The 25,035-nt window shown below is 42.4% G+C and overlaps 1 protein-coding gene across 2 annotated transcripts; it reads right to left on the bottom strand.

Annotated features, from left to right (window-relative positions):
- Window positions 1–898: 898 nt before the first annotated feature.
- On the bottom strand, window positions 899–24,812 carry sufu (suppressor of fused homolog (Drosophila)). Of its 2 annotated transcripts, none has more exons than XM_061944938.1 (12): window positions 24,449–24,812; window positions 24,014–24,148; window positions 20,560–20,696; window positions 18,496–18,638; window positions 18,334–18,419; window positions 10,124–10,196; window positions 6,907–7,060; window positions 6,737–6,833; window positions 6,384–6,518; window positions 1,410–1,548; window positions 1,276–1,344; window positions 899–1,203 (listed from the first exon to the last, which is right to left on the bottom strand). In XM_061944938.1, the coding sequence occupies exons 1-12, from the start codon at window positions 24,595–24,597 to the stop codon at window positions 1,114–1,116; spliced, it is 1,407 nt and encodes a 468-aa protein (XP_061800922.1). In that variant the 5' UTR covers window positions 24,598–24,812; the 3' UTR covers window positions 899–1,113. The 2 variants fall into 2 exon arrangements, with proteins under 2 accessions (XP_061800922.1, XP_061800855.1); XM_061944871.1 differs by having other exon boundaries at window positions 6,907–7,063; window positions 24,449–24,811.
- Window positions 24,813–25,035: the final 223 nt, after the last annotated feature.

Genomic DNA, 25,035 nt, shown 5'->3' with positions numbered 1-25,035 from the left:
TGAACCTAGATTGGAATTGTATCTTGATAAAAAAGTATTTCAAATTTGGAAACATTTCAGCAAATGTCACATGGAGTTGGATAGAGAAATTAAAGTCAAATGAGAGATTAACTCAGTTAGATTGAACTATATTTACATCATGTTTTTAGGAATGGTTTTCTCTGTGTTCCAGCTTTATTGGTGTAAATACACTCTTTAATGCACTTGGGATTATAATCAGCAAGTTCAGTCGAATAAGATAGTAAATAACAAAATATCTAAATTTGTCACACAAAAGGAAAAAAGACAGACAAAAACAAATATGTCTCATAAAATGAAGCGTAACAGTACATATGTTCTATAAAAATACAATGTCATGAAAGAGTTGTCTCTTCAATTTTGTTGTTTGGATTAAAATCCAAGAGCTTCATGATGCAGTAACAGTCAACACTTAAGTATGTGGTCCTTTTGTAACTCAAAATACAGGTATGCTCCAATTCATTGTCACTGAGGTCCTATAAATGGCAACAACAACTTAACTATGGAAGGTAACGCCTGAGATTACAATCTTCAAACACTAAAACTAGTTATTGCTAAATGTAAACAAGAGTGAAAGGACACATCCTCCATGTTGGCACATTGGTGAAAAGGCTGCTGTACATGTAAGAGAAAATAGTTGAAATGTTTACTTCACACTTAACAATGCACCGACAGTGAATGGTAGCTGTTAATGTATCATGACAGCTATTACTTTGGCATGATAAAGACAAAACATGTCCAGCATTTGTTAAGTCTATTTTTAAAGGCGATATCAAACAGAACATCTGTTAAAAGGGATCAGTAGCTGACTTTTGTTTGACTTGACTGTGGCCACTGGAATAAATAGAACACAAGTTACTACTTGTGACATTGATGCCTGCATTGTGAAATGTTTTTAATTTGGATCTGAGACTTGGCGCAGCCTGGCTGCAGGCACTTATGAAAATGGTCAACCATGTGGATATGCAGGCTCCGCACAGATTATCAGTCATTTTGGGAGTTCACTTGTCAGCGGGAGGTCAACTCAAAGTCAGTGTTCTATAGAGAGTGTTTATGTGCAGGTTTGGAGTTGTTGCTAGTAGTGATTACTCTTCTTCAATGCAGAGGGCTATCGAACACAGAGTCTGGTAAGACTGAGATCTTCAGCTTCTTCTCTGGCCAACTGTACTCCTTTGGTAATTTGGTCTAAGAGGGAAAGAAAACTGTCGGTCAAAACCGAACTATGGTCAGAGTTACAATCTGCTTCAATGTACTCACATCCTCACAAGTGTTAAGGTCATGAATGTCTCCAAGCATCTGATCCACAAACTCTTCTGTCAACAATATCTGAAAACATATTTATTACAACAGATAAAATGTATAAACCCCAAACTGAAAGTGCTTGTGCGTACCTGGAGCCAGGGGCCATGGGCCGCGTAGGGATGCTCCTCAGTAGCAAAAGCTCCCTCCACCCCAGTAGACACAAATGTAATGGCCGTGTCTCCATGGATACTTTTGAACGTAAAATGTCTTCCGTGGAGCAAGCGACCCCTGTGAGACATTTTAATACGCAAGAGTTAAAAGGACAGGAAAGAAACATCAAACATTTGATGTATTAGACGCTTTCTGTGCGATGCCACTATTTCTGTGCGATGCCACTAAAGTACAGGGATAAGGTTTCCTTCCTGAAGGGTAGCAGTGACGTCAAGGAGCAACGGTGACAATAGAACAGGAACATAGGACAATGGTATACAATTATGTCCTGACTCATCAGGACAATAAGGCTTAGTCAGCAATAATGACATGAATAACAGAATGTACATCGCTGTGCTTACACATTTTATTCTATACTAAAAATGTGGTTTACTTCTTCTTTTGCTCATGTGATAGTAAAAAGCATTATGCATGAAGTCTTCATCATGCAACCTAACTTGACTTGAGGAATCATTCTCTACTTACTTATACACTATGCATCAATATAGTTAAAAAGGTAAGTACATCATTTATAGAGTATTGCAATTACTTAATTGTTTACACTTAAGAATGACGAAATGTTACTTAAAACTGCTTTTAATGCCCACTGTTTCTGATATGCATACCAATGAGCTAGTGAAGCAATTGTGTTTGACCTTAAAGGGGAACTGCCCTTTTTTTATTTTGGCTATCTTTCACAATCATTATGAGAGACATGACAATGGATTTTTTTTCTGCATTCTAATTATTATATAAATGTGATCAAAGGTCCGTTTATAATGGAGCCTATATGAGCTGCTCAATTCTGCCTATAAAGCCCTTAAACAACATCCAAACACCTGCATTGAGGTTTTATATACATAATGTAAGTACCGTATTTTTCGGACTATAAGTCGCAGTTTTTTTTAATAGTTTGGCCGGGGGTGCGGCTTATACTCAGGAGCGACTTATGTGTGAAATTATTAACACATTACCGTAAAATATCAAATAATATTATTTAGCTCATTCACGTAAGAGACTAGACGTATAAGATTTCATGGGATTTAGCGATTAGGAGTGACAGATAGTTTGGTAAATGTATAGCATGTTCTATATGTTATAGTTATTTGAATGACTCTTACCATAATATGTTACGTTAACATACCAGGCACGTTCTCAGTTGGTTATTTATGCCTCATATAACGTACACTTATTCAGCCTGTTGTTCACTATTCTTTATTTATTTTAAATTGCCTTTCAAATGTCTATTCTTGGTGTTGGCTTTTATCAAATAAATTCCCCACAAAAATGCGACTTATACTCCAGTGCGACTTATGTTTTTTTTTCTTCTTTATTGTGCATTTCCGGCCGGTGCGACTTATACTCCGGAGCGACTTATAGTCCGAAAAATACGGTATATATGTAATGAGGTAACAGGCACATTTAGATTTTTTTTACGTATTTAGATTTTATTTTTCTTCATCACTGATTATTACTCACTACAGACTTCATGAGAGCCAACAAACATAATATAACATCACTGACTGTACAAGGTCTGCTGTCATTAGGATGCCGACTGCTAGGATGTTCATATAGTCCCGTTTAGATGAAGAATGTCTCATAATCCTTGCAAAGAAACGGGGTGTGGGGCGAGAGGACCAAGCGTCATTTTGTGTCTTTCTCGACAAATTTGGGTCCTAAATGGCCTATCAAAGTGTATCCAACTTTTCGGAATACATCCTCCGCCACCTACTTTGAAGGTGGGAGGCATGATTTATGATAAACTTCCACAATCAAGGAAGCAGCAGACCACTCGATGATGTAAACATAGCGAGACACGGAAGTGATTACATCGCCACTATAGTTTGTCTGCATTAGCACTTATAATAACATTCCTAATACTTGGTTAATATTCAAGTCACGAAATGTAAATGGAGTATTGCTGGCTCTTTTTGAATGGTTTATTGGATTTCATGATAAAACAGAAGTTATGCTGTTCGGTCCAAGTCGCTCTCCCTCCCCCAACGTTGACCTCGGCACTCTGACCCCGTATCTCAGCGACTGTGTCACAAACCTGGGGGTAAAGTTCGACTCAGATTTTAAATTCGAAAAACAAATCAGCAGCGTCGTACAAAAAAGCTTTTATCAATTACGCCAAATAGCGAAAGTGAAACCGCTTCTATCAGGACATGATCTTGAGAAATTAATCCACGTCTTTATCTCGACTCGTCTTGATTACTGTAATGCCCTGTATGTTGGCATTAGCCAGGCCTCCCTCGCCCGCCTGCAGCTCGTGCAGAACTCTGCTGCTCGTCTGCTAACACATCCCCCGCAGACGTGAGCACATCACCCCCATTTTAGCGTCCCTTATCTGGCTCCCTGTGTGTTATCGAATCAATTTTAAACTCCTTTTATTTGTTTTTAAATGTCTAAACAACCTCGCGCCAACCTATCTCTCCGACCTCCTTCAGCCTTACTGCCCCACCCGATCCTTAAGATCAGCCGATCAGCTGCTCTTGACGGTCCCTGACACAAGGCTGAAGCTTAGAGGTGACAGAGCTTTCGCCATTGCTGCTCCCAAGCGCTGGAACGACCTACCTCTGAGTGTGAGACAAGCCTCCTCTCTTCCTGTTTTTAAATCTCTCTTAAAAACATACTTTTATTCCATGGCTTTTAACACAGTGATATCCATCCTGCAATGGCGCCCCATAATACACCTGCTGTGAACCTGTTTTTATGTTTTTATTTATTTATTTTTTTATCGTGTTCTGTTTGTGTTGTGTTGTTTGCTCGGTACTCGTTTTATCTTTTAACCTGTCCATTGTACAGCACTTTGGCTACCCCTGTGGTAAATTTTAAATGTGCTTTATAAATAAAGTTGATTTGATTTGATTTGATTCATGGTCGGAATAGAGGACCTCCCATTGGCGCCACTGTTAGCGGATTTATATTTACCTTTACTTAATATTTAGAATGCGTTAAAAAAAATCCATCTTTCGTCATGTCTTTCATAATGATTGAGAACTATAGGAACAATTTAAATAAATAATGGTATTTTCCCTTGAAAGGGGAACTGTAGTTAAAAAAAAATAAAAAATCATATATCATTGTGAACTATAAGCATGTTCTTTTTTTCAATCTTATTTGCAATAATCGGCTCGTTCCAGGTGGCGAGCACACAGCTAATGGGATCAATCCATTCCGCCTCCTAGTCACTCTAAAAATACATCCAAAAACCGCCAACAATACTTAATTTATGTTCCATAACCTGTATAATAGCCAAGCTGTAGCGACGGTTTTGTAAGAGCGAACACCGAGACGCTGTTTTTCTAGTGTAGTAACACGTCGTCTTGCTCACAGAGACTCAGTGCTACATCAAGAAGTAAGCTCGCTTTTACGTCAGCAGTTGAATGGCTTTTGAGTTTGTAATGCACAACACAATGCACTAGGACACCAATCTGTACTAATTAAAAAAAAAATAATCATATTACACTGTCTGTAAAGTATTAGCCCACATTTCATGTTTTGTTTGTAAACAGCGAGCTCGACAGTGTATGTAATTGTAATAACGAGCACAATGTGCTGCATGTATCATGATCAATATTATAGTGACTTACTCGATGGACAGTTGTCTGAATCAGAATCAGAAGAGTTTTTTTTGCCATTGTTTGAGAACGGGTTCACAAACTAGGAATTTTACTTGGCGCAATCGTGCAAAATAAAACACATATAACACAGAATAGAATAACATGAGCTGTAACTGATCTATCAGTCTGTTTGGTCAAGCTGGCCGGGGACATTTCCAGCAGATTTTGGGAAGGTGGAATAACGTTTGTTCCACTGCAGGTTTTGATAGCAGTTGTAAACAGTATGTCTTTTGTTGTGATTCAGTTTCTTTGAGCAGTGTCCCCCTTGCCGTATACAAGAAGCCTTTCTTTCCATAATAACATTGTGTCATTCAACGCAGAAGAACTCCATTTTGTCGCCATAGCTGGGCCCCAAGCTCCATATTCACTACACAAAGTCACAACGGTCCCGACTCCCTCGACTGACGACACTTGTCTGCTCTAACCTTTCTCCCTCTCTTTGTTCTCGCTCAGTTTCTATATAACCAGTAGTTCTTCTTCTGTATATTCATGTTAAAAAAGACAAGGTTGTTAATCCTCCTTTCTGCAAAAATAGCCATCTAATTATACGCTTAGGTTGCTCTGAAAAGTAGGAAGTACGATGCTATGTGCACTAAAATAAATGCGCACAGGAAGTCCCTTTAACGCTTTAAATGACTAAAATACAGTAAATATTGTACATATTGTTGTGAACTTATCTGTTACTACAATATATATATATATATATATATATATATATATATATATATATATATATATATATATATATATACACACATACACATTTGCAGCATGTATATACAGTGTTGGAGCTTTTTGAAGATGTTTTATAGAGCTTAATATAATACAGAGAACTCTTATTAGCTGCATCTTACAAACATGTTTTTATCTTAAGTTAAAGTACCAATGATTGTCACACACACACTAGGTGTGGCAAAATTATTCTCTGCATTTGACCCATCACCCTTGATCAGCCCCTGGGAGGTGAGGGGAGCAGTGGGCAGCAGCGGTGGCCGCGCCCAGGAATCATTTTTGGTGATTTAACCCCCAATTCCAACCCTTGATGCTGAGTGTCAAGCAGGGAGGTAATGGGTCCCATTTTTATAGTCTTTTGTATGTCTCGGTCGGGGTTTGAACTCACAACCTACCGATCTCAGGGCGGACACTCTAACCACAAGGCCACTTTTGAGAATGCAAAAAAGTAAATATGAAAAATAAATGTGTTCACGTCTCTAACAATGATTGTGAATGATTGGCAAAATGCCAAAAAAGGTGCAGTTCCCCTTTTAAACAAGAATGTGAAAGTACCTTAAGCAGAGAGGAAGCAATGTGCCCGACTCTTGGTTAAACTTCAGATGGACACTTTCCAACTGTCGCGTTCGAACCAACTCGTGAGGAACGATGGCTGTTGAGCTCTCACTGTCTAAACTGTCTTTTCGACTTCTGTGGATACAAAAATAAGAGCAAAATGAGGAAAAGGTCTGCTTCGGTAGTGAGGAAATTGTCCTGTGAGGAACTAAAAAACTAGAGGTGAAGAAGGAATGGCAACTACTGTGAAAGTACACCAGTGTGATAAACATCCACATGGAAGAAAAGTAGCATTGACTTTCAAACTGCGAGTTTTCATGTAAGGTGTAAAGATTTGTGTGTGTCAAACTCACTGAGGTCTGTCGTGTCTCTGGCTGTTGATGGGGGGTAGTGCTGCCTTAGTGTTGAACTCCAGGCCTTTCCTTAAGGTCTCCCTGATCTGTTCTGTGTCTGTCAACACACACAAGTGTCAAAGTCAGAATGAAATGATCCCCATCATGCACCGCGGACACAGTGGAGCCACCTTTGTCAGAGAGCCTTCGCGGCTGCGACCCTATGCAGATGGATCGACTGTCCTCCTCGTCGTCGGGCGGCCGACTTAAATCGTCCCACACGCATTTGGCGCTGACCCCGCTCAGGTTGGAGCCCTCTGTCTCGATGCCGTGGTCCACTCTCTCCTGCTTGGATTAGCAATGAATAGATGCACTCGTCAACACTAACTCTGCATTGACGATTAGGCACCAACAGAGGGCGCTAATGCATTTTGTAAAAGTGTCTTACACAGACAACTTTTACAGTGTACAAGTGAAGTGAAATGTATGCAATGTTATTAATGAAAATATTGTGATCGCATGATAATTGATAAACAGTGCTATCTCAACATGCGAGTATTTTAAATAACGAGCTGCGTCTCTTCTTTTTGTTAAGCTTTAAAGAGGTCATATGATTTTTTCTATATTTACAACACTAAAGTAACATGTAATGGTGGTTCTTTGGTCAAAATGTTTCATAGATGGTTTGACAGACCATCTTCAAACCGCTTTCTGACCGTCTCATCAGAGTTTGCGCCATTTTGTGGGTGGTCTTATTTTTCCTATGCTACGTATATGTTCCTCTTTCACTGTAGGCTTTGTAAGGTCATGTTACCTGTACACAAAACAAAATGAATGCTAATAATTAGAAATGTCCGATAATGGCTTTTTTGCCGATATCCGATATTCCGATATTGTCCAACTCTTAATTACCGATTCCGATATCAACCGATACTGATATATACAGTCGTGGAATTAACACATTATTGCGCCTAATTTTGTTGTGATGCCCCGCTGGATGCATTAAACAATGTAACAAGGTTTTCCAAAATAAATCAACACAAGTTATGGAAAAAAATGCCAACATGGCACTGCCATATTTATTATTGAAGTCACAAAGTGCATTATTTTTTTTAACGTGCCTCAAAACAGCAGCTAGGAATTTGGGACATGCTCTCCCGGAGAGAGCATGAGGAGGTTGAGGTGGGCGGGGTTGGGGGGTGGGGGAGTGTATATTGTAGCGTCCTGGAAGAGTTAGTGCTGCAAGGGGTTCTGGGTATTTGTTCTGTTGTGTTTATGTTGTGTTACGGTGCGGATGTTCTCCCGAAATGTGTTTGTCATTCTTGTTTGGTGTGGGTTCACAGTGTGGCGCATATTTGTAAGTGTTAAAGTTGTTTATGCGGCCACCCTCAGTGTGACCTGTATGACTGTTGACCAAGTATGCATGCATTCACTTGTGTGTGTGAAAAGCCGTAGATATTATGTGATTGGGCCGGCACGCAAAGGCAGTGCCTTTAAGGTTTATTGGCGCTTTGTACTTTTCCCTACGTCCGTGTACCACTCCGTACAGCTGCGGACATCTCTACTAATAATCTTTTTTTCCCAAATAAGAATGGATAAAACTACCGATAAAGAACCGAAACGTTAAGCAAAATCAAAAGTGGAATTGGAACCAGAAAAATCTTATCAATTCCTATCCCTAGTAAATGCTGTACATTATAATTACATTACTTCATAAAACAATTGTAGTTGATACTACCGTATTTTCCGCACTATAAGGCGCACCTAAAAACCACAATTTTTCTCAAAAGCTGACAGTGCGCCTTATAACCCGGTGCGCTTTATTACGATTCATTTTCATAAAGTTTCGATCTCGCAACTTCGGTAAACAGCCGCCATCTTTTTTCCCGGTAGAACAGGAAGCGCTTCTTCTTCTACGCAAGCAACCGCCAAGGAAAGCACCCGCCCCCATAGAACAGGAAGCGCTTCTTCTTCTACCCGCCCCCGGAAGAAGAAGAAAAAACGCGCGGATATCACCGTACGTTTCATTTCCTGTTTACATCTGTAAAGACCACAAAATGGCTCCTACTAAGCGATCCGGTTCATAAAAAGACGCAATCTCTCCATCCGCACACGGATTACTACCGTATTTCACAGCAACTGATATTCCTGTGACCGGCACTGTGGAACGGGAGCACGTACGGTGAATATTCGCACCACAGGGAATGAGAAGTCATCCTTCACTGTGGTTCTAGCTTGCCATGCTAACTTCCACCCATGGTGATATTCAAAAGGAAGACCTTGCCAAAAGAGACCTTTCCAGCCGGCGTCATCATAAAAGCTAACTCGAAGGGATGGATGGATGAAGAAAAGATGAGCGAGTGGTTAAGGGAAGTTTACGCGAAGAGGCCGGGTGGCTTTTTTCACACAGCTCCGAAGGCGAACACACCTTCACTAAGACGGGCAGACAGCCTCGGACGACATACGCCAACATTTGCCAGTGGATCGTAAATGCCTGGGCAGATATTTCGGTCACAACTGTGGTCCGAGCTTTCCGGAAGGCAGGATTCACAGAACAACAGCGACACTGACTCCCGATGACTTCTACGAGACGGAACCGGCCATTTTGGATACCACGCTTGCGCAACTTTTCAATTCGGACACCGAAGACGAAGAATTCGAAGGATTTACGAATGAAGAATAACTTCAGAAGGTGAGCGCTATGTTTATTTTGTGTGTTGTGACATTAACGTTCGAGCAACATTATGTTACTATTGCTCTACACCATTTTGAATTTTACTATGTTTGTGATTGCACATTTGCGTACATTTTGGGACAGAGTTGTTAGAACGCTGGTTTTCAATATATTATTAAAGTTTGACTGAACTATCTGACTGTTTTTTTGACATTCACTTTAGCGCAGCGTTTTTTTGACATTCACTTTAGCGCAGCGTAGGCGCGGCTTATAGTCCGGGGCGGCTTATTGGTGGACAAAATTATGAAATATGTAATTCATAGAAGGTGCGGCTAATAATCCGGTGCGCCTTATAGTGCGGAAAATACGGTAGTACATTCCATTGTATTGTTTTTGTATACATTATCTAAACGTTTTTTTTCTTCTTAAAAGGCTTGTTAAAGTTGAGGTGTTTTGGGGGTTAAGTACCAATTGAAATCTATTTCAATGGGCGACGTTGATCAGAGATACAGTAGGAGTGTTTTGAGTTACGAGCTTGGTCATAAAACCAATTAAGCTCATAAGTTGAGGTACTACTGTATTGGGGGAAAACAGGTACAATTCATCAAAATACCTGTGTCATAAAAAAAAAGAGATGTTGTACATGGAGGTCCACGTACAACATTTCATCCGACCCCAAATTCTTAAGTCATTAATGACATCAATTGAGTGGTCAGAACTAAATTAAGCCATACTTGTAGGTGAGGATCAATGTCAAAGATGGTCTCCCCCCTCCTCATGTCTGTGATCAGCCAGGGACCTCCAGCACTGTACACAGGTCAGACACCAATGAATATCAAATTAGCATTATCTATCAACTAAATACACATTCATGTCTCTTTTCTGTTGTCATGAGTGAACTCTTGTGGTAGCAACATGGGATATTGCTGATTATATGTGTCAAGTCAAAGAACAGAGCAGCACAAACACCACTGATTTGTAGAGCACACTCCAGGCCTGAAGGGGCAACAGTGAGAGCTGAGGGCTGAAAATCTCCACCTGCTTCCAACAGATTGGTTTGATTGAGTTCACCTGCTCAGAGCACATGCTCAAAATGTTTGAGCTTCAGTCAGTCACCCCTTTGACATGCTGCTAAGAGTAAGGAAGACAGCTCCTGTTTGGACTCAGAAGACGCAACTGGTGAGGAAACCAAGGGAGAGAAGTTAATTTCACTGGGGAGAATCTTTAAAGAAGATAATTCCACTGATGTTTACACAATTGGTTAAGTTGACTGAAAGTAAATTTAAAAAAGTATCTGTGATGTTTAAGTTTATTCTTATAATTAGGATGGATTGTTTAAATTTAATTTCATTCATATTGTTGGAAATGTTTAAATGTATTCTTAAACCTAGACCCTATCAGTGGAAATTAATTTGGTTGGATTGATTTAAAAGAAAAGCAAAGCCTGTATTATGTTGTATGTTTATGAAACACTAATGTGTTTTCTTTTTTCTGTTTGGTTAAGGTTATCAAACTATTCAACCCCCACTATACTGCTATTCACCTATTCACCTATTCAACCCCCACTATTCGACTATTCATTTTGTTCAACCATTCATCTACACCAATAACCCACTTTATTTTATTGCTTCAAATCAAACATCAATAAATCACAAGGAAAAAGGATTGAGTTGTCCCTTTGAGTCCTTCCTGAGTCCAACTGGCCCTTTCAAGTTCGGGCAAGGCTGTGAAAAAACCTGGAGAACTTGACAGTTGATAACCACCAGCGTGGCAGTGAAGACGAGGATTAAAGGCCTGAAGTCAAAGAAGCTGCTGTCGCAAAGGGAGGTACTTAAAACTGCACCATGGCAAGCGAAGCTCTTGGAAAAACAGTCAAGCAACTGAAGCAAGAGAGGACCGTAGCCAAAAGTGTCTTCACCAAGCAAGCCAACTACCTCAGCAGGGCTGCAGATACCATGATAAAGCAGGAACTACAAGAGGAGTTCTGCAAACTTTCCAGTCTGGCGAGGGATGTCGGTGAAGCAAACGATGACTACGAGACCGGCCTACTGGTGGACATGGAGGCCAAGTCTGAGGAAGGTGATGAAGTGAAACTAAATATACAGCAGCAAAAAGACATAGAAAAAACCACAGATGAGTGTGAAGCAAGACTGGATGAAGTCCGGAAAAAAGTTCAGCACAACCTTTGGTCCAGATATGGTGAGGACGAAGTCAACTCTGCAATAAATGAGGCAGGGATCGCCAGTGAAGATGTCCGGAGAATGCCTGTGACTGCAATCAACAGAGACGGATATGAGCTGCAGTGGATTGGAGTGAAATCATTGGTCAAAGATGTAATCACAAGCATGACTGAGTGGGAAAGGTGGATTCCAGATGACCAAAGGCCAAGGCTGGAAGGCAGAGTTAAGGACCTGAGGGCACTCAGCAATGTCCTCGAGGCCAGAAGGGCCGAATTCCTAACGGCACAAAGAAGTGCAGAGGAAGGAAGAAGAGGAAGAGAACCCCAGCTCCAACCAACTCCACAGCCGGTGCTGAGAATCAAACCCACCAGTCTACCCAGGTTCTATGGAATCAAAAGGAACTTCCATCGATGGCGTAGTGACTGGGAGAAATTGCAAAGACAGGGAGAGCCGACCGGCTCCATTGAAGTGAAGAAGTTTCAGCTCCTGGACAGTGTTGATGAGCGGATAAGCAGAGAACTACGCCTGTCAACATACAATGATGCGGAAGACATGTTCAGAGTGCTTGAAAACAGGTATGGCAATAAAACCACAATTGCCTTAGAAATAGTTGAAGAACTGGAGAAGATTCCTGCTTTAAAGTCAAACCAGCCAAGGAAAGTGATTGACTTAATCCAAAAGGTGGAAAAGGCCCTGGATGACCTGACAGCGCTGGGAAACATCGGCGCCATCAACAACCCCCTTGTGATCAGGTCAATAGAGAGTAAGCTGCCGGACGACATAAAGAGGGACTGGCTCACATTAATGGTCAACCCAGGAAGCAAAGTGACGGCAGACAATCACTTCGACAGCCTCCTCAAATTCCTGAAGACCCAAGAAGAAATCCTGGAGAAGCTAGAGCAGCTTGGTGTAAGTGAAAGGTCTGAGAAGAAACCTACTTACATGGAAAAGAAGTTTGCCTCTACCAGATTCACAGGCAAAGGCGGATGCGTTGTCTGTGGAGATGAAAAGCACCAGGAGAAGCTCTTCTTTTGCAAGCGGTTCAAAGAACTGAAGCCTGGCGACAAAGTGAAAGCTGTGGAAAAGCTAGGAGCATGCAAAAGGTGCCTAAATTGTCATGAAGAGGAGGAGGAGTGTACGGATACTTACCTGTGCAGGAACAGGGACTGCAGGAATTCTTCAGGCCACCACTTCTTTCTTTGCCTAAAGGAAGACCCCAAAAGAAGAGAACCTAGGAAAGGAGGAAGACCCAACATCAGACGACAAGCCCTCACTGAGGAGCAAGAAAAGCTGATTTCTGAGCTCACCCCAGAGATGGCTGAAAATTTCAGGAAGGCATTCACCAATGTGGCTGTGAAGACCTACTGTGCTGGAAGGATCCAACCTGGAGTGATGGAGAAGACCTACTGTGCTGGAAAGATCCAACCTGGAGTGATGGATGCAAATACACGTGAGTTACCAGTAATTCTGATGCTGTTGGAAGTAACTAGCAATGCAGGACAGAAAATTGGAACTCTCATTGACCTGGCATCGGACACCAACTACATCACTCACAGAGCTGCCAAAAGACTCGACCTGCGAAATGAAAACGTCACCCTTGTTGTCCAAGGAGTTGGAGGAATGACCATGACGGTAAAGACCAGAAGATATTTACTCAAGGTGAGAGTGAAGACGCCCACAGGCACAGAGAGAGCTCATGAGCTTGTATGCTATGGCTTGGATGAAATTGCCAAAGTGCACAGTGAAATCAAACCTCACCAAATCAGGAAGTTCTTCCCAGACATCAACCTTGAAAATCTGAAAAGACCAAAGCATATTGAGCTTCTCATCAGCCACCGTGAAGGAAGACTCGCTCCACAAAGAGTAAAGGTAATTGGGGACCTGGTGCTTTGGGAAAGCCCATTAGGAATGACTGTTGGGGGAGCACATCCAAACCTCTTTGAAGAAGTGGATGTGGCTATGCATAGATCCAAAACACACTTTGCCCGGTCTATGAGAACTACAGCAGTGAAATATCAGGAAATTGCTGAAACCAAGATGACGACAGCTGGCAGAGAGTTCTTAAACTGGTGGAAATGGGAAAGCATTGGAGCCGCCTGCGAACCCAAGTGCGGGGGATGCCGGTGCGGCAACTGTCAACCAGGAGGAGAAATGACTATAAAAGAGGAAAAAGAGCTGGAAATCATAAGGAAAGGCCTAACCTATGTCAAAGCAGATGCACATAGTGACGAACCACACTGGGACACGAAATATCCCTGGATTGAAGATCCAACCTCGCTGCCCAACAACAGAAGTGCAGTTCAGGCCACTTTCCTGCGGACAGAGAAGCAGCTCAAGAAAGAACCAGAGTGGCGAGTGGCATACACAGCTCAAGTCCATGAGATGGTGGCAAGGAAAGCGGCAAAGAAACTCACCAAAGAGACCATTGCTGGCTGGCAAGGACCAGTGTGGTACGTCAGCCACTTGGTGGCGCCAAACCCGCATTCAGTTACAACACCTGTGCGATTGGTATGGAACAGCAGCCAGAGGTTCCAAGGACGCAGCATGAATGATCTCCTGCTGAAAGGGCCTGATGTCCTCAATCCCATCCGAGCAGTTCTACTCAGGTTCAGAAGAGGAGTCCATGCTGCTCTTGGTGACATTAAAAAAATGTACAATTCTGTGTGGCTAGAAGACCTGGAGATGCACCTCCACAGATTCCTCTGGAGAGACACTGAGGATGGAGAAATTGAGGAATATGCCATCACCAGAGTCAACATCGGTGATCGACCAGCAGGGTGCATCGCACAACTCGCCATGAGAGAGACAGCCAAGCTGCCCAAGTTCGCTCACCTGAAAGAGGAATGTAGGATCGTGGAAGAGGACACGTATGTTGATGATTTGTTGACATCCCATAATGACCTGGAACAGCTGGAGGAAAACACAAGAAGAGTGGAGGAAATCCTAAAGTCAGGCGGGTTCTTTCTCAAGCCTTGGGTCCGATCAGGCCAAAGTGGGAGGCGGGAGTCTGTACCAATAGAGCTGAAATCCTCATCGGACAGGATCCTCATTCTCCCAAATCAGATGAGTGAAGATAAAAACAAAGCCCTTGGTGTTGGATACCACGTTGGAAAAGACAGACTCTACCCCATGACCTCCATCAATTTCTCAAGAAGAAAGAAGAAGATGAGAATGGGCCAAAATCTCCTGGTGGGAGAGGTGAGAGAAGAAACTCCAGATCCACTGACAAGAAGACAACTGCTTAGCCAGGTCGCTAGCCTGTACGACCCAATAGGTCTTGTCACACCTGCTAAGCAGAAAGGTGCCATTCTTGTCAGGAAAGCTTTTCAAGAAGCAGCTGGAAGCAAAACTCTGACCAGAGACACATGGGACAAACCTTTGTCTGGAAAGTTGAGAGAAGAAGCCATCTCACTGTTTGAGGAATACACGCGCCTCAGCCAAATCACCTTCCACAGAAGCCTCACACCAGCCAATCGGATTGGAAAACCCTGGGGAATAACCTTCTCTGATGGAAGTGACAGAAGCTATGGAGCTGTGGTGTACCTCAGATGGGAGACTGAAGAAGGCATTCAAGTCAGACTGACAGAGTCCAAAGCCAAGCTCACACCCATCGACCAGAAAGGAGAGGCAGTGAAAGCTGAAATCTGTGGTGCTGTCTTTGCTACACGGCTCAGAAGGTATATTGAAAAACACAGTCGGATGGAAATTGAATGTTGGCTCCATCTGCTGGACAGTCAAACTGTTCTGGGATCAATCCAAAGAGAGAGCTACGGATATCAGACCTTCTTCGCAAACAGAGTTGGAGAGATCCAGAAGTCCACGTCTATTGAAGATTGGAGATGGATTCCAGGAGACCTGAATATTGCTGATCTCATAACAAGAGGAGCATCACCAGAGGACCTTAGAAAGGATTCTGTGTGGCAGGAGGGACCAGAGTTTCTAAAACATCCTGTGGATGAGTGGCCGACAAAGTCAGCCAAAGAGGTTGCTGCGAATGCCAAAGCGAGCATTGACAAGTTTCAAAGGAAGTCTTTCACAGCAGTGGTAACCAGAGCACAGGCAAAAAGAAACCAGGATGATGTGCCATCTAGTATAGAAAAAACTCCGAAACCTACTCATGTCAGAAATGACCACAATTCTTGTGAACAAGAGTCCAAGATCCAAGTCCGAAGACCACCTGCCGGTTCTGCTGTACAAAGAATCCTGGACATAAAGAAATTCAGCAGCCTGACCAAGCTGATCCATGTCATTGCCTGGGTATGGAGAGCAGTCAGGAAGTGGCAAACTCTGATCAAACGCTCAGCCTCAAGTAAGCTAAAATATCAGGAAAAATCACCACAAATGTGCGAGCAAGCAGTACTCACTGCCATCGAGTGTGAAGATGTGCTCAGGGATCTTTTTCTTGCAGCCCAAGAAGGCATAATCTTTCAGGACACCACACTGAATAGACTTGCTGTGTTCAGAGAGGAACAGACTGGACTTTTGCTCTGTGGAGGAAGATGTCAGATTTTTAATGAAGAAAAATCAGCAGTGCCAATCATACCTTATGATGCATGGGTATCCACTCTCCTTGCCCAAGAAGCACACAATGCCAACCATGAAGAGATTGCAGGAACACTCCTTCGGATGAGGAAGAAGGCATGGGTGGTAAAAGGTCGTAAAGTGGCTCAAAAGATTGTGAACAATTGTGTTGCATGCAGAAAAGCCAGAGCTAAAAGATGCCAGCAAATCATGAGTGACCTTCCACCTGAGCGTATAACACCAGCTAATCCCTTTGAGTACACAACAGTGGACCTATTTGGACCTTATGAAGTGAAGGATGAGGTGAGAAAGAAAGTGAAACTCAAAGTATGGGGAATAGTCTTCTGCTGCATGGCATCCAGAGCCATACACACAGATGTTGTCAGTGACCAGTCAGCTGAAGGCTTCCTGCTGGCCTACCAACGATTCACAGCACTGAGAGGGCACCCAAAAAAGCTGTGGTCAGATCCTGGGAAAAACTTTGTGGGTGCAAAACCTGCCCTTAAAGAGCTCTATTTGTTCCTTGACCGGCTGGAAAAGTCAAATATTGAGAGTGAAGCCGCCAAGAATGGCACAGGATGGAGCTGGAAAATCCACCCTGCGGACTCACCTCACAGGAACGGAGCTGCAGAGGCGGCGGTGCGCACTGTGAAGCGGGCCCTTCACAGTCTGGGAGGTGAAGGTGTCTTTACATGGAGTGAGTTTCAAACTTTTTTGTATTTAGCCTCCAACCTCGCAAATGAGAGACCCATTGACGCCAGGACCCAGAGTCGGGAGGACTGTGTGGAATACATCAGTCCAAATTCACTTCTACTTGGACGGGCTGGACCCAAAGGAGATCCAGCTAGCTTTGAGTTTGAAGGCTACCCTTACAAGAGACTAAAGGCCATACAAACAGAAGTTGACAGATTCTGGAAGAAATGGAGTCAGCTTGCTGGACCGAACCTCTTTGTGAGATCCAAATGGCACTCTGCCCACAGAAATGTGGCTATTGGAGATGTTGTCTGGATGGCTGACCAGAACGCCCTAAGGGGACAATACCGGCTCGCCAGAGTGACCAAAGTAAACGCTGACAGCAAGGGCATTGTGAGAGATGTGCACATCAGGACTTTTCCTAGCTATCCATTCTCCTCTGCAAAATCTGCTGAAAAGAAGGGAAAGCAGCACTCAAGTAAAATTCCGGCCACCATTCTTCACAGAGACGTCAGACGGATCATTGTTTTAATACCAGTTGAAGAACAAGAACAACATCATGCAAACTGAAGGTAAACTTGCCGGAACAGATGATGATGTGACCTCCTTGGGTTTAAAAAACCAAGAGGTCAAGTGGGAGGTGTCAAGTCAAAGAACAGAGCAGCACAAACACCACTGATTTGTAGAGCACACTCCAGGCCTGAAGGGGCAACAGTGAGAGCTGAGGGCTGAAAATCTCCACCTGCTTCCAACAGATTGGTTTGATTGAGTTCACCTGCTCAGAGCACATGCTCAAAATGTTTGAGCTTCAGTCAGTCACCCCTTTGACATGCTGCTAAGAGTAAGGAAGACAGCTCCTGTTTGGACTCAGAAGACGCAACTGGTGAGGAAACCAAGGGAGAGAAGTTAATTTCACTGGGGAGAATCTTTAAAGAAGATAATTCCACTGATGTTTACACAATTGGTTAAGTTGACTGAAAGTAAATTTAAAAAAGTATCTGTGATGTTTAAGTTTATTCTTATAATTAGGATGGATTGTTTAAATTTAATTTCATTCATATTGTTGGAAATGTTTAAATGTATTCTTAAACCTAGACCCTATCAGTGGAAATTAATTTGGTTGGATTGATTTAAAAGAAAAGCAAAGCCTGTATTATGTTGTATGTTTATGAAACACTAATGTGTTTTCTTTTTTCTGTTTGGTTAAGGTTATCAAACTATTCAACCCCCACTATACTGCTATTCACCTATTCACCTATTCAACCCCCACTATTCGACTATTCATTTTGTTCAACCATTCATCTACACCAATAACCCACTTTATTTTATTGCTTCAAATCAAACATCAATAAATCACAAGGAAAAAGGATTGAGTTGTCCCTTTGAGTCCTTCCTGAGTCCAACTGGCCCTTTCAAGTTCGGGCAAGGCTGTGAAAAAACCTGGAGAACTTGACAATATGCTACCTATAAACCAATGCTTTTCACTTTATTCAATTCAAAGTGGTGTTTCGTAAACATTTTCTAGGTTACTTATTGACAGTTCCACTCACACTCGAACGCCTCGCATAAGTTCCAAGATGCCTTGGCCGTTCCACTGCTGGGCCGCCTGTAGCTCCTCTGCACAAACCCCTACAATCTGTGGGACACTGTATGTGTAAGGAAGCGTACTCTTTTGTATTGTTTATCACATGCTATCACATATCTTGACTCACCTGGAGGAAGCTGACTGTGCCAAAAGGAGTTTGAATAGGTTGCATTTGAGGGTCCTCTGTGAGCAGCATGTGCTGGATACGAGATTCGCTGTTGTCGAGGGGATTGTGCCATGATATATGGTCACCGCTACAAAACGTGTTCTCTGTTGGGGTGAAGAAAAAAAGAAAGAAAGATACTGTCATGAAAGGACTGTTATTCTCCCTCATGGGTGTTAGTTTGCATTTGGCCACCAGTGAGAGGCTGCAGGCCAACTTTCCTTCCTTTTGTCACCTGACAGTCAGTAATGATTTACAGAAGCAGATTTACGCTAAAAGGCAAAAAATACTAATGAGAGGAGTGAAGATGAAACTCAAGTTGCCAATCTACATTTCCATCCAAATAATTTGTCTGTTTGGGAGGTAGCATGCGCCCTGTTCAGTTTTGCTGCAGGCGAAAGAGGGAAGGTGGGGAAAGACAGCCAGGGATCGGCATGGAGTGAGATCAGGGGCCCAGTGCAGCCCACCCACGAGCAAATTGATCCCAGCTGGATAGCTGAGGGATCGTGGTGAGGGGATGGGGAGCCTGGTAGAAACTGTCTCGAAAAGTGCCTTTGTTCCTTTTCATATATGGATTTTAAAATGCATGATGTGTGCACATTTTACAATATAGTGAAAAGTTGGAAATTCAAAATGCTGTACACCAGCTAATAAAACATTAATGAAAAATACTACATAAACTTTGCATGTCAAATTGTTATCATGTTAATAGTATGAATGCTACTATTACTTTTTACTGTATGCAAGCACAATGAGTGCCGGTGGATGCAAGCTAAATAAGTAAAATGTGATGACAACCATAGAATACAAAAGGGGTGTCATTAATATGGCTGCTCAGTACAATAAATGTAGAATACAAAGGGGTGTCATTAATATGGCTGCTCAGTACAATAAATGTACAATATCGACTTAATATAAAATTACATATGACCATAGAATATCCACTGTATCCAATAGAGAAAATAAGTCAATACATCTGCTATTTGAGAAGTCTTCCCCTTGACTGTCACAGCTCCAACTTAAAGTTTGAAGGGGGCACCTCTACTTATACACATTCTGGTGAAATACAGGCTACAAATAGAAAGAGCAGATGCTTAACATTTGGTGACATGGCAACAGCAGTCAAAGAGGATTGAGGCTGAATAAAGACCAGTGCAGGTAATAATTTACCTGACTTGCACTGAGATCAGACATTGAAGCGCATTTTTCTTCTGCTAAGGACATGCTGTTGGTTTTCATCTTCTTCTTCTTCCGAGTATTACCATATATAAGACGCACCTAAAAACCTTAAATTTTCTCAAAAGCTGACAGTGCGCCTTATAATCCGGTGCGCCTTACATATGGACCAATACTGAGCCACAACAGGTCTCACAACTACGGGATGTATAAAGTAACCCCAGCCTCTACTGTAGTGTCTATTCTATGCGCCTTATAATGCGGTGCGCCTTATATATGAACAAAGTTTTAAAATAGGCCATTCATTGAAGGTGCGCCTTACAATCCGGTGCACCTTATAGTGCGGAAAATACGGTATACTATCATACAGTATATACATTTATGGATATACCATATTTTTCGGGCTATAAACCGCACCCGCTAAATTTTAGAAGAAACATTTATTTCACACATTAGTCATACTATATACCGCAGAAATATATACCGTTACATTAGAAATGAGATATTTACATAGAACGTTTCTTAAAGTGGATCATTTTAGTACATTGCTTGGATTCTTTGCTTAACCCATTTCATAATTCAGCCGTTAGTGAATAAAAATTCATAGATTAGCCGCACTTTTGTGCAAACCACAGGGTGCAAAGCTCGGGAAAAAGGTAGCGGTATGTCGTCCGGAAAATACGATAATATCAGTTCACCCAGTAAGTTTATTAGATTTTTCAAACATTTAAACATGTTTGTACGTTACAGCAGATATCAACAATCACTAGAAAGTGATGTTACTAGACTATGGCTGTAATGTGGTGGGGTTATTTCTTCAAGCAGTTGATGCATATGCATTGTCTTTCTTACCAGACTGGAAAACATAGCGCGCCAAGCCTTGCATGAGCTCAGCGGGCCAGGTTGGTGGTGCCGTCTCTCCCGTCTCTCTTTTGAGTCTAAAGGTGAGCTCAAAGCCAAAGCCGCTGGGTTTGTCTAACCCTATGAATCTGACACAAACACACACAGGGTGAAACACAAACAACCCTTACACTTGGGGGTCTCTCTCATATGCATGAGGCCCAATGCTAATCAAAATGAACAGCTTGGGGTGAGATAATGAGAGGATCATGCTAATTAGTAGGTGATGTTGTGGGGAAAAGTGGGGGTCTTCACCGCTAATTTACATCAACTAAATAGCTCACTAAAATCACATCTGCAATAATAACCAATGCATGTCAGCATCATTTTATATTAAAGGGGAACAGCACTTTTTTGGGAAATTTGCCTATTGTTCACAATCATTATGAAAGACATGACGGATTTATTTTTTTAATGCATTCTAACATGTACATAAATGTAAATAAAAGCCAATGGGAACTCCTCTCTTTCGCCCATAAAATCCATTCAAAAAACGCCAACAATATTACATTTACATTTCTTGGTTTGAATATTAACCAAATAAGAGAAATATTATTATAAGCGCTAACGCGGACATCATAAGCCTGTGTACAATTTCGACATGTGTTCATTCATAGTTTTGATGCATTCAGTGACAATCTACAATGTATATAGTCATGAAAATACAGAAAAAGCATTGAATGAGAAGGTGTGTCCAAACTTTTGGCCTGTATTGTACTTACATCATGTATATACAACCCTAAAAGAGGTGTTTGGATGTTTTTTTAGGGGCTCTACAGTAGGACTGCACAATTAATCTAATTATAATCGTGATCACAATTTTGGCCGCTACGAATAAATGAGGTTGGTTGTCGGCGATATTAACATTTAAAAAGCAAATGAATTAAAGTACTTTCACAACCAGCAGTCAGCCAACCACCAATGGTCAACCGAAAGACAGTGAACTTATGTGAAAGCAAGTAAGAGTGAGTGAGAGGGTGACTGACAGTTGATCAGGTGGTCACCTATAGCTCCCAAAAATATTTGGAAAATAAATGCGTTATTACATTGGCGCCCTTCTCTCCTGTAGAGTGACTCACATTTTAACACCGGAACACGGCTCACCGTGCTCTCGGCATCCTCCCGCAAACCCGAAAATGCTCCTGCGCATACAAACAAACAATCTGCACGGCAAAGCTGCGTTGGTGCGCACATCCAAACAAATTATCAAGTTGCAGCGACAAGTTAAGCATTAAAAACGCTTCTCTTCTTTCCTCAACTGCCATCGTTTGCCCGTGACATGAGACTAATAATCCAAATAGAGTTATTGTAGCTCACAGAGCGGGCCGCCCGCCACCGGCGCAAAACTCCGACGTACAGACTACGACTACCGTATCATCAACTGTGCAGCGAGGGACCCCATATCCATCCACCTCTCAAACACACACAAAAACAAAACAAATGGAACACCGTTTTATTTATCAAAGACTCGAGCGGTAGAAATGGATGGATTAATGGGTATCCTATATAAACTGTGAGCAGTACAGTGTGTCTTTTGTGCACAGTCCCTTACAAATTTACTGTTTGTTGAAAATACAAAGGGCAAAAAGAAATAGTAAATAATCATGATTAACAATCATGATTTCAATATTCCATCCATCCATCCATTTTCTACCGCTTGTCCGTTTCGGGGTCGCGGGGGGTGCTGGAGCCTATGTCAGCTGCATTCGGGCATATGGCGGGGTACACCCTGGACAATTCGCCACCTCATCACAGAGCCAACACAGATAGACAGACAACATTCACACACTAGGGCCAATTTAGTGTTGCCAATCAACCTATCCCCAGGTGCATGTCTTTGGAGGTGGGAGGAAGCCGGAGTACCCGGAGGGAACCAACGCAGTCACGGGTAGAACATGCAAACTCCACACCCGAGCCTGGGATTGAACTCAGGACCTTCGTATTGTGAGGCACACACTAATCCCTGTTCCACCGTGCTGCCCTGATTTCAATATTGATAAACATAATTGTGATTATTATTTCGGCCATACAGCAATATGACAAATATTACAAATACGAAGGTCCTGAGTTCAATCCCGGGCTCGGGATCTTTCTGTGTGGAGTTTGCATGTTCTCCCCGTGACTGCCCGGGTTCCGTTCGGGTACTCCGGCTTCCTCCCATCTCCAAAGACATGCACCTGGGGATAGGCTGATTGGCAACACTAAATTGGCCCTAGTGTGTGAATGTGAGCGTGAATGTTGTCTGTCTATTTGTGTTGGCCCTGTGATGAGATGGCGACTTGTCCAGGGTGTACCCCGCCTTCCGCCCGAATGCAGCTGAGATAGGCTTCAGCACCCCCCGCGACCCCGAAAGGGACAAGCGGTAGAAAATGGATGGATGGATTTTGGCCATAATCGTGCAGCCCTACTCTATAGGCAGAATTGAATGGGCCCCATAAGCTCCATTCTATGCAGACTTTTGATCGAATTTACTTAATATTTAGAATGCATTTACAAAAAAATCAATCCGTCATCATGTCTATCATAATGATTGTGAATAGAGATGCCCGATACATGTTTTAAAATGTAATATCGGAAATTTTCGGTATCGGTTTCTAAAAGTAAAATTTATGACTTTTTAAAACGCCGCTGTGTACACGGACGTAGGAAAAGTACAGAGCAACAATAAACCTTAAAGGCACTGCCTTTGCGTGCCGGCCCAATCACATAATATCTACGGCTTTTCACACACACAAATGAATGCCAAGCATACAGCCATACAGGTCACATTGAGGGTGGCCGTATAAACAACTTTAACACTGTTACAAATATGCGCCACACTGTGAATCCACACCAAAAAAGAATGACAAACACATTTCGGGAGAACATCCGCACCGTAACACAACATAAACACAACAGAACAAATACCCAGTACCCCTTGCAGCACTAACTCTTCCGGGACGCTACAATATATACCCCCCGCTACCCTCTATCCCCCGCCCACCCACCTCAACCTCCTCATGCTCTCTCAGGGAGAGCATGTCCCAAATTCCAAGCTGCTGTTTTGAGGCATGTTAAAAAAAATTATGCACTTTGTGACTTCAATAATAAATATGGCAGTGCCATGTTGGCATATATTTTTTTCCATAACTTGAGTTGATTTATTTTGGAAAACCATGTTACATTGTTTAATGCATCCAGCGGGGCATGACAACAAAATTAGGCATAATAATGTGTTCATTCCATGACTCTATATATCGGTATCGGTTGATATCGGAATCGGTAATTAAGAGTTGGACAATATCGGAATATCGGATATCGGCAAAAAAGCCATTATCGGACATCTCTAATTGTGAATGATGGGCAACATTCCCTTTTAACTAAGTGAACTCTAGCAAGCCATGTCAAAAGTGTAAACAATACTCACTCATGGACTCTGTTGTCTCCATACAGGTCACTTAGGCCGAAGCTTACATAATGCCAATGCTCCTGGATGTCCTGAGATGGACAGCCCATATTTCGATACATGCTGATGTAGTCTAACGGGTCTGGACCTCCTAACCTGCAAAACAATCATACATTACAGCATGTCACGTACTGTTGTTGTTACATGTGCCTACACTTTCACACATACGGGATAAAAACATGCTATAAAACGGATGTAGGTAGTGGTACGCAACTTGCACTTTGTTCAATAGTTTCAATGAAACTGAGAAGTCCAACGCTCTTAAACACAACAATTACCTCGCGACGAAGCCCTTCTCTTTGTAGCTAGTGTTAGCTTGCGAGCTAGCCGCTCGACAGCTGTTTTTACCCACCACCAACTCAAAGGAAAGGAACACAATATAAAGAATACACCTACCAGTATTTTACAATGGCTGTTACTTGAAGGGGGTTCGCCTGCTCGGGATATAGTCGCCGACATTCCCCGTAGATAGCCTGCAGTCCGGGGGGAAACAGCGACACTAGCCCCTGCGCTTGGGCACCGCTGGTAGGCCGTACCACATCCATGCCCCGGCCTCGAACTGAATGTACTCTTAAAACACAACGTGGGCGCAGCTATTCTCATCTAACTACCCTTCTTAGTAGAAATGACATTAAAATAAACCATAAATGGTTCACGTTAGCAGTCTATCTACGGTGGGGAAAAGTCGCCTAAATTCAGTCGTTGTGCTTCGCCCAGATGGGGCCCAGCCTGTTGCGCATCCTCTCCGAAAGCAGCCACCCATTGGTTAGTGGCTATAATGACGTCATTGAATGACATCGTCAATAGCCAATGAGATAATAGTTACGCAGTTATCATTCATTCATTATGGTTGTTTACTTAATGCGTCTAAATTTCCAATACCTATTTGTGTGTATGTGTTTGTAATTTATTTATAATAATGTTAAGGTCAGTAAGGAGAAAAGGTTTTGTTTTTAGCGCCACAATAACCACAAATAACCATT

The sequence above is a fragment of the Nerophis lumbriciformis genome, linkage group LG02 (assembly GCF_033978685.3).
Source record: "Nerophis lumbriciformis linkage group LG02, RoL_Nlum_v2.1, whole genome shotgun sequence".
Taxonomy (NCBI): domain Eukaryota; kingdom Metazoa; phylum Chordata; class Actinopteri; order Syngnathiformes; family Syngnathidae; genus Nerophis; species Nerophis lumbriciformis.
The sequence above is the reverse complement of the archived record's forward strand: the minus strand, read 5'-3'. Positions and strand labels throughout refer to the sequence as shown.

Coding starts and splice junctions, on each gene's coding strand:
- sufu (XM_061944871.1), bottom strand. CDS start 24,597: ATGGATGTGGTACGGCCTACCAGCGGTGCCCAAGCGCAGGGGCTAGTG. Junction 18,639..20,559: donor GCGCTATGTTTTCCAGTCTG/GTAAGAAAGACA, acceptor TCACCCCAACAG/AGAACACGTTTTGTAGCGGT. Junction 1,204..1,275: donor ACCTTAACACTTGTGAGGAT/GTGAGTACATTG, acceptor TTTCCCTCTTAG/ACCAAATTACCAAAGGAGTA.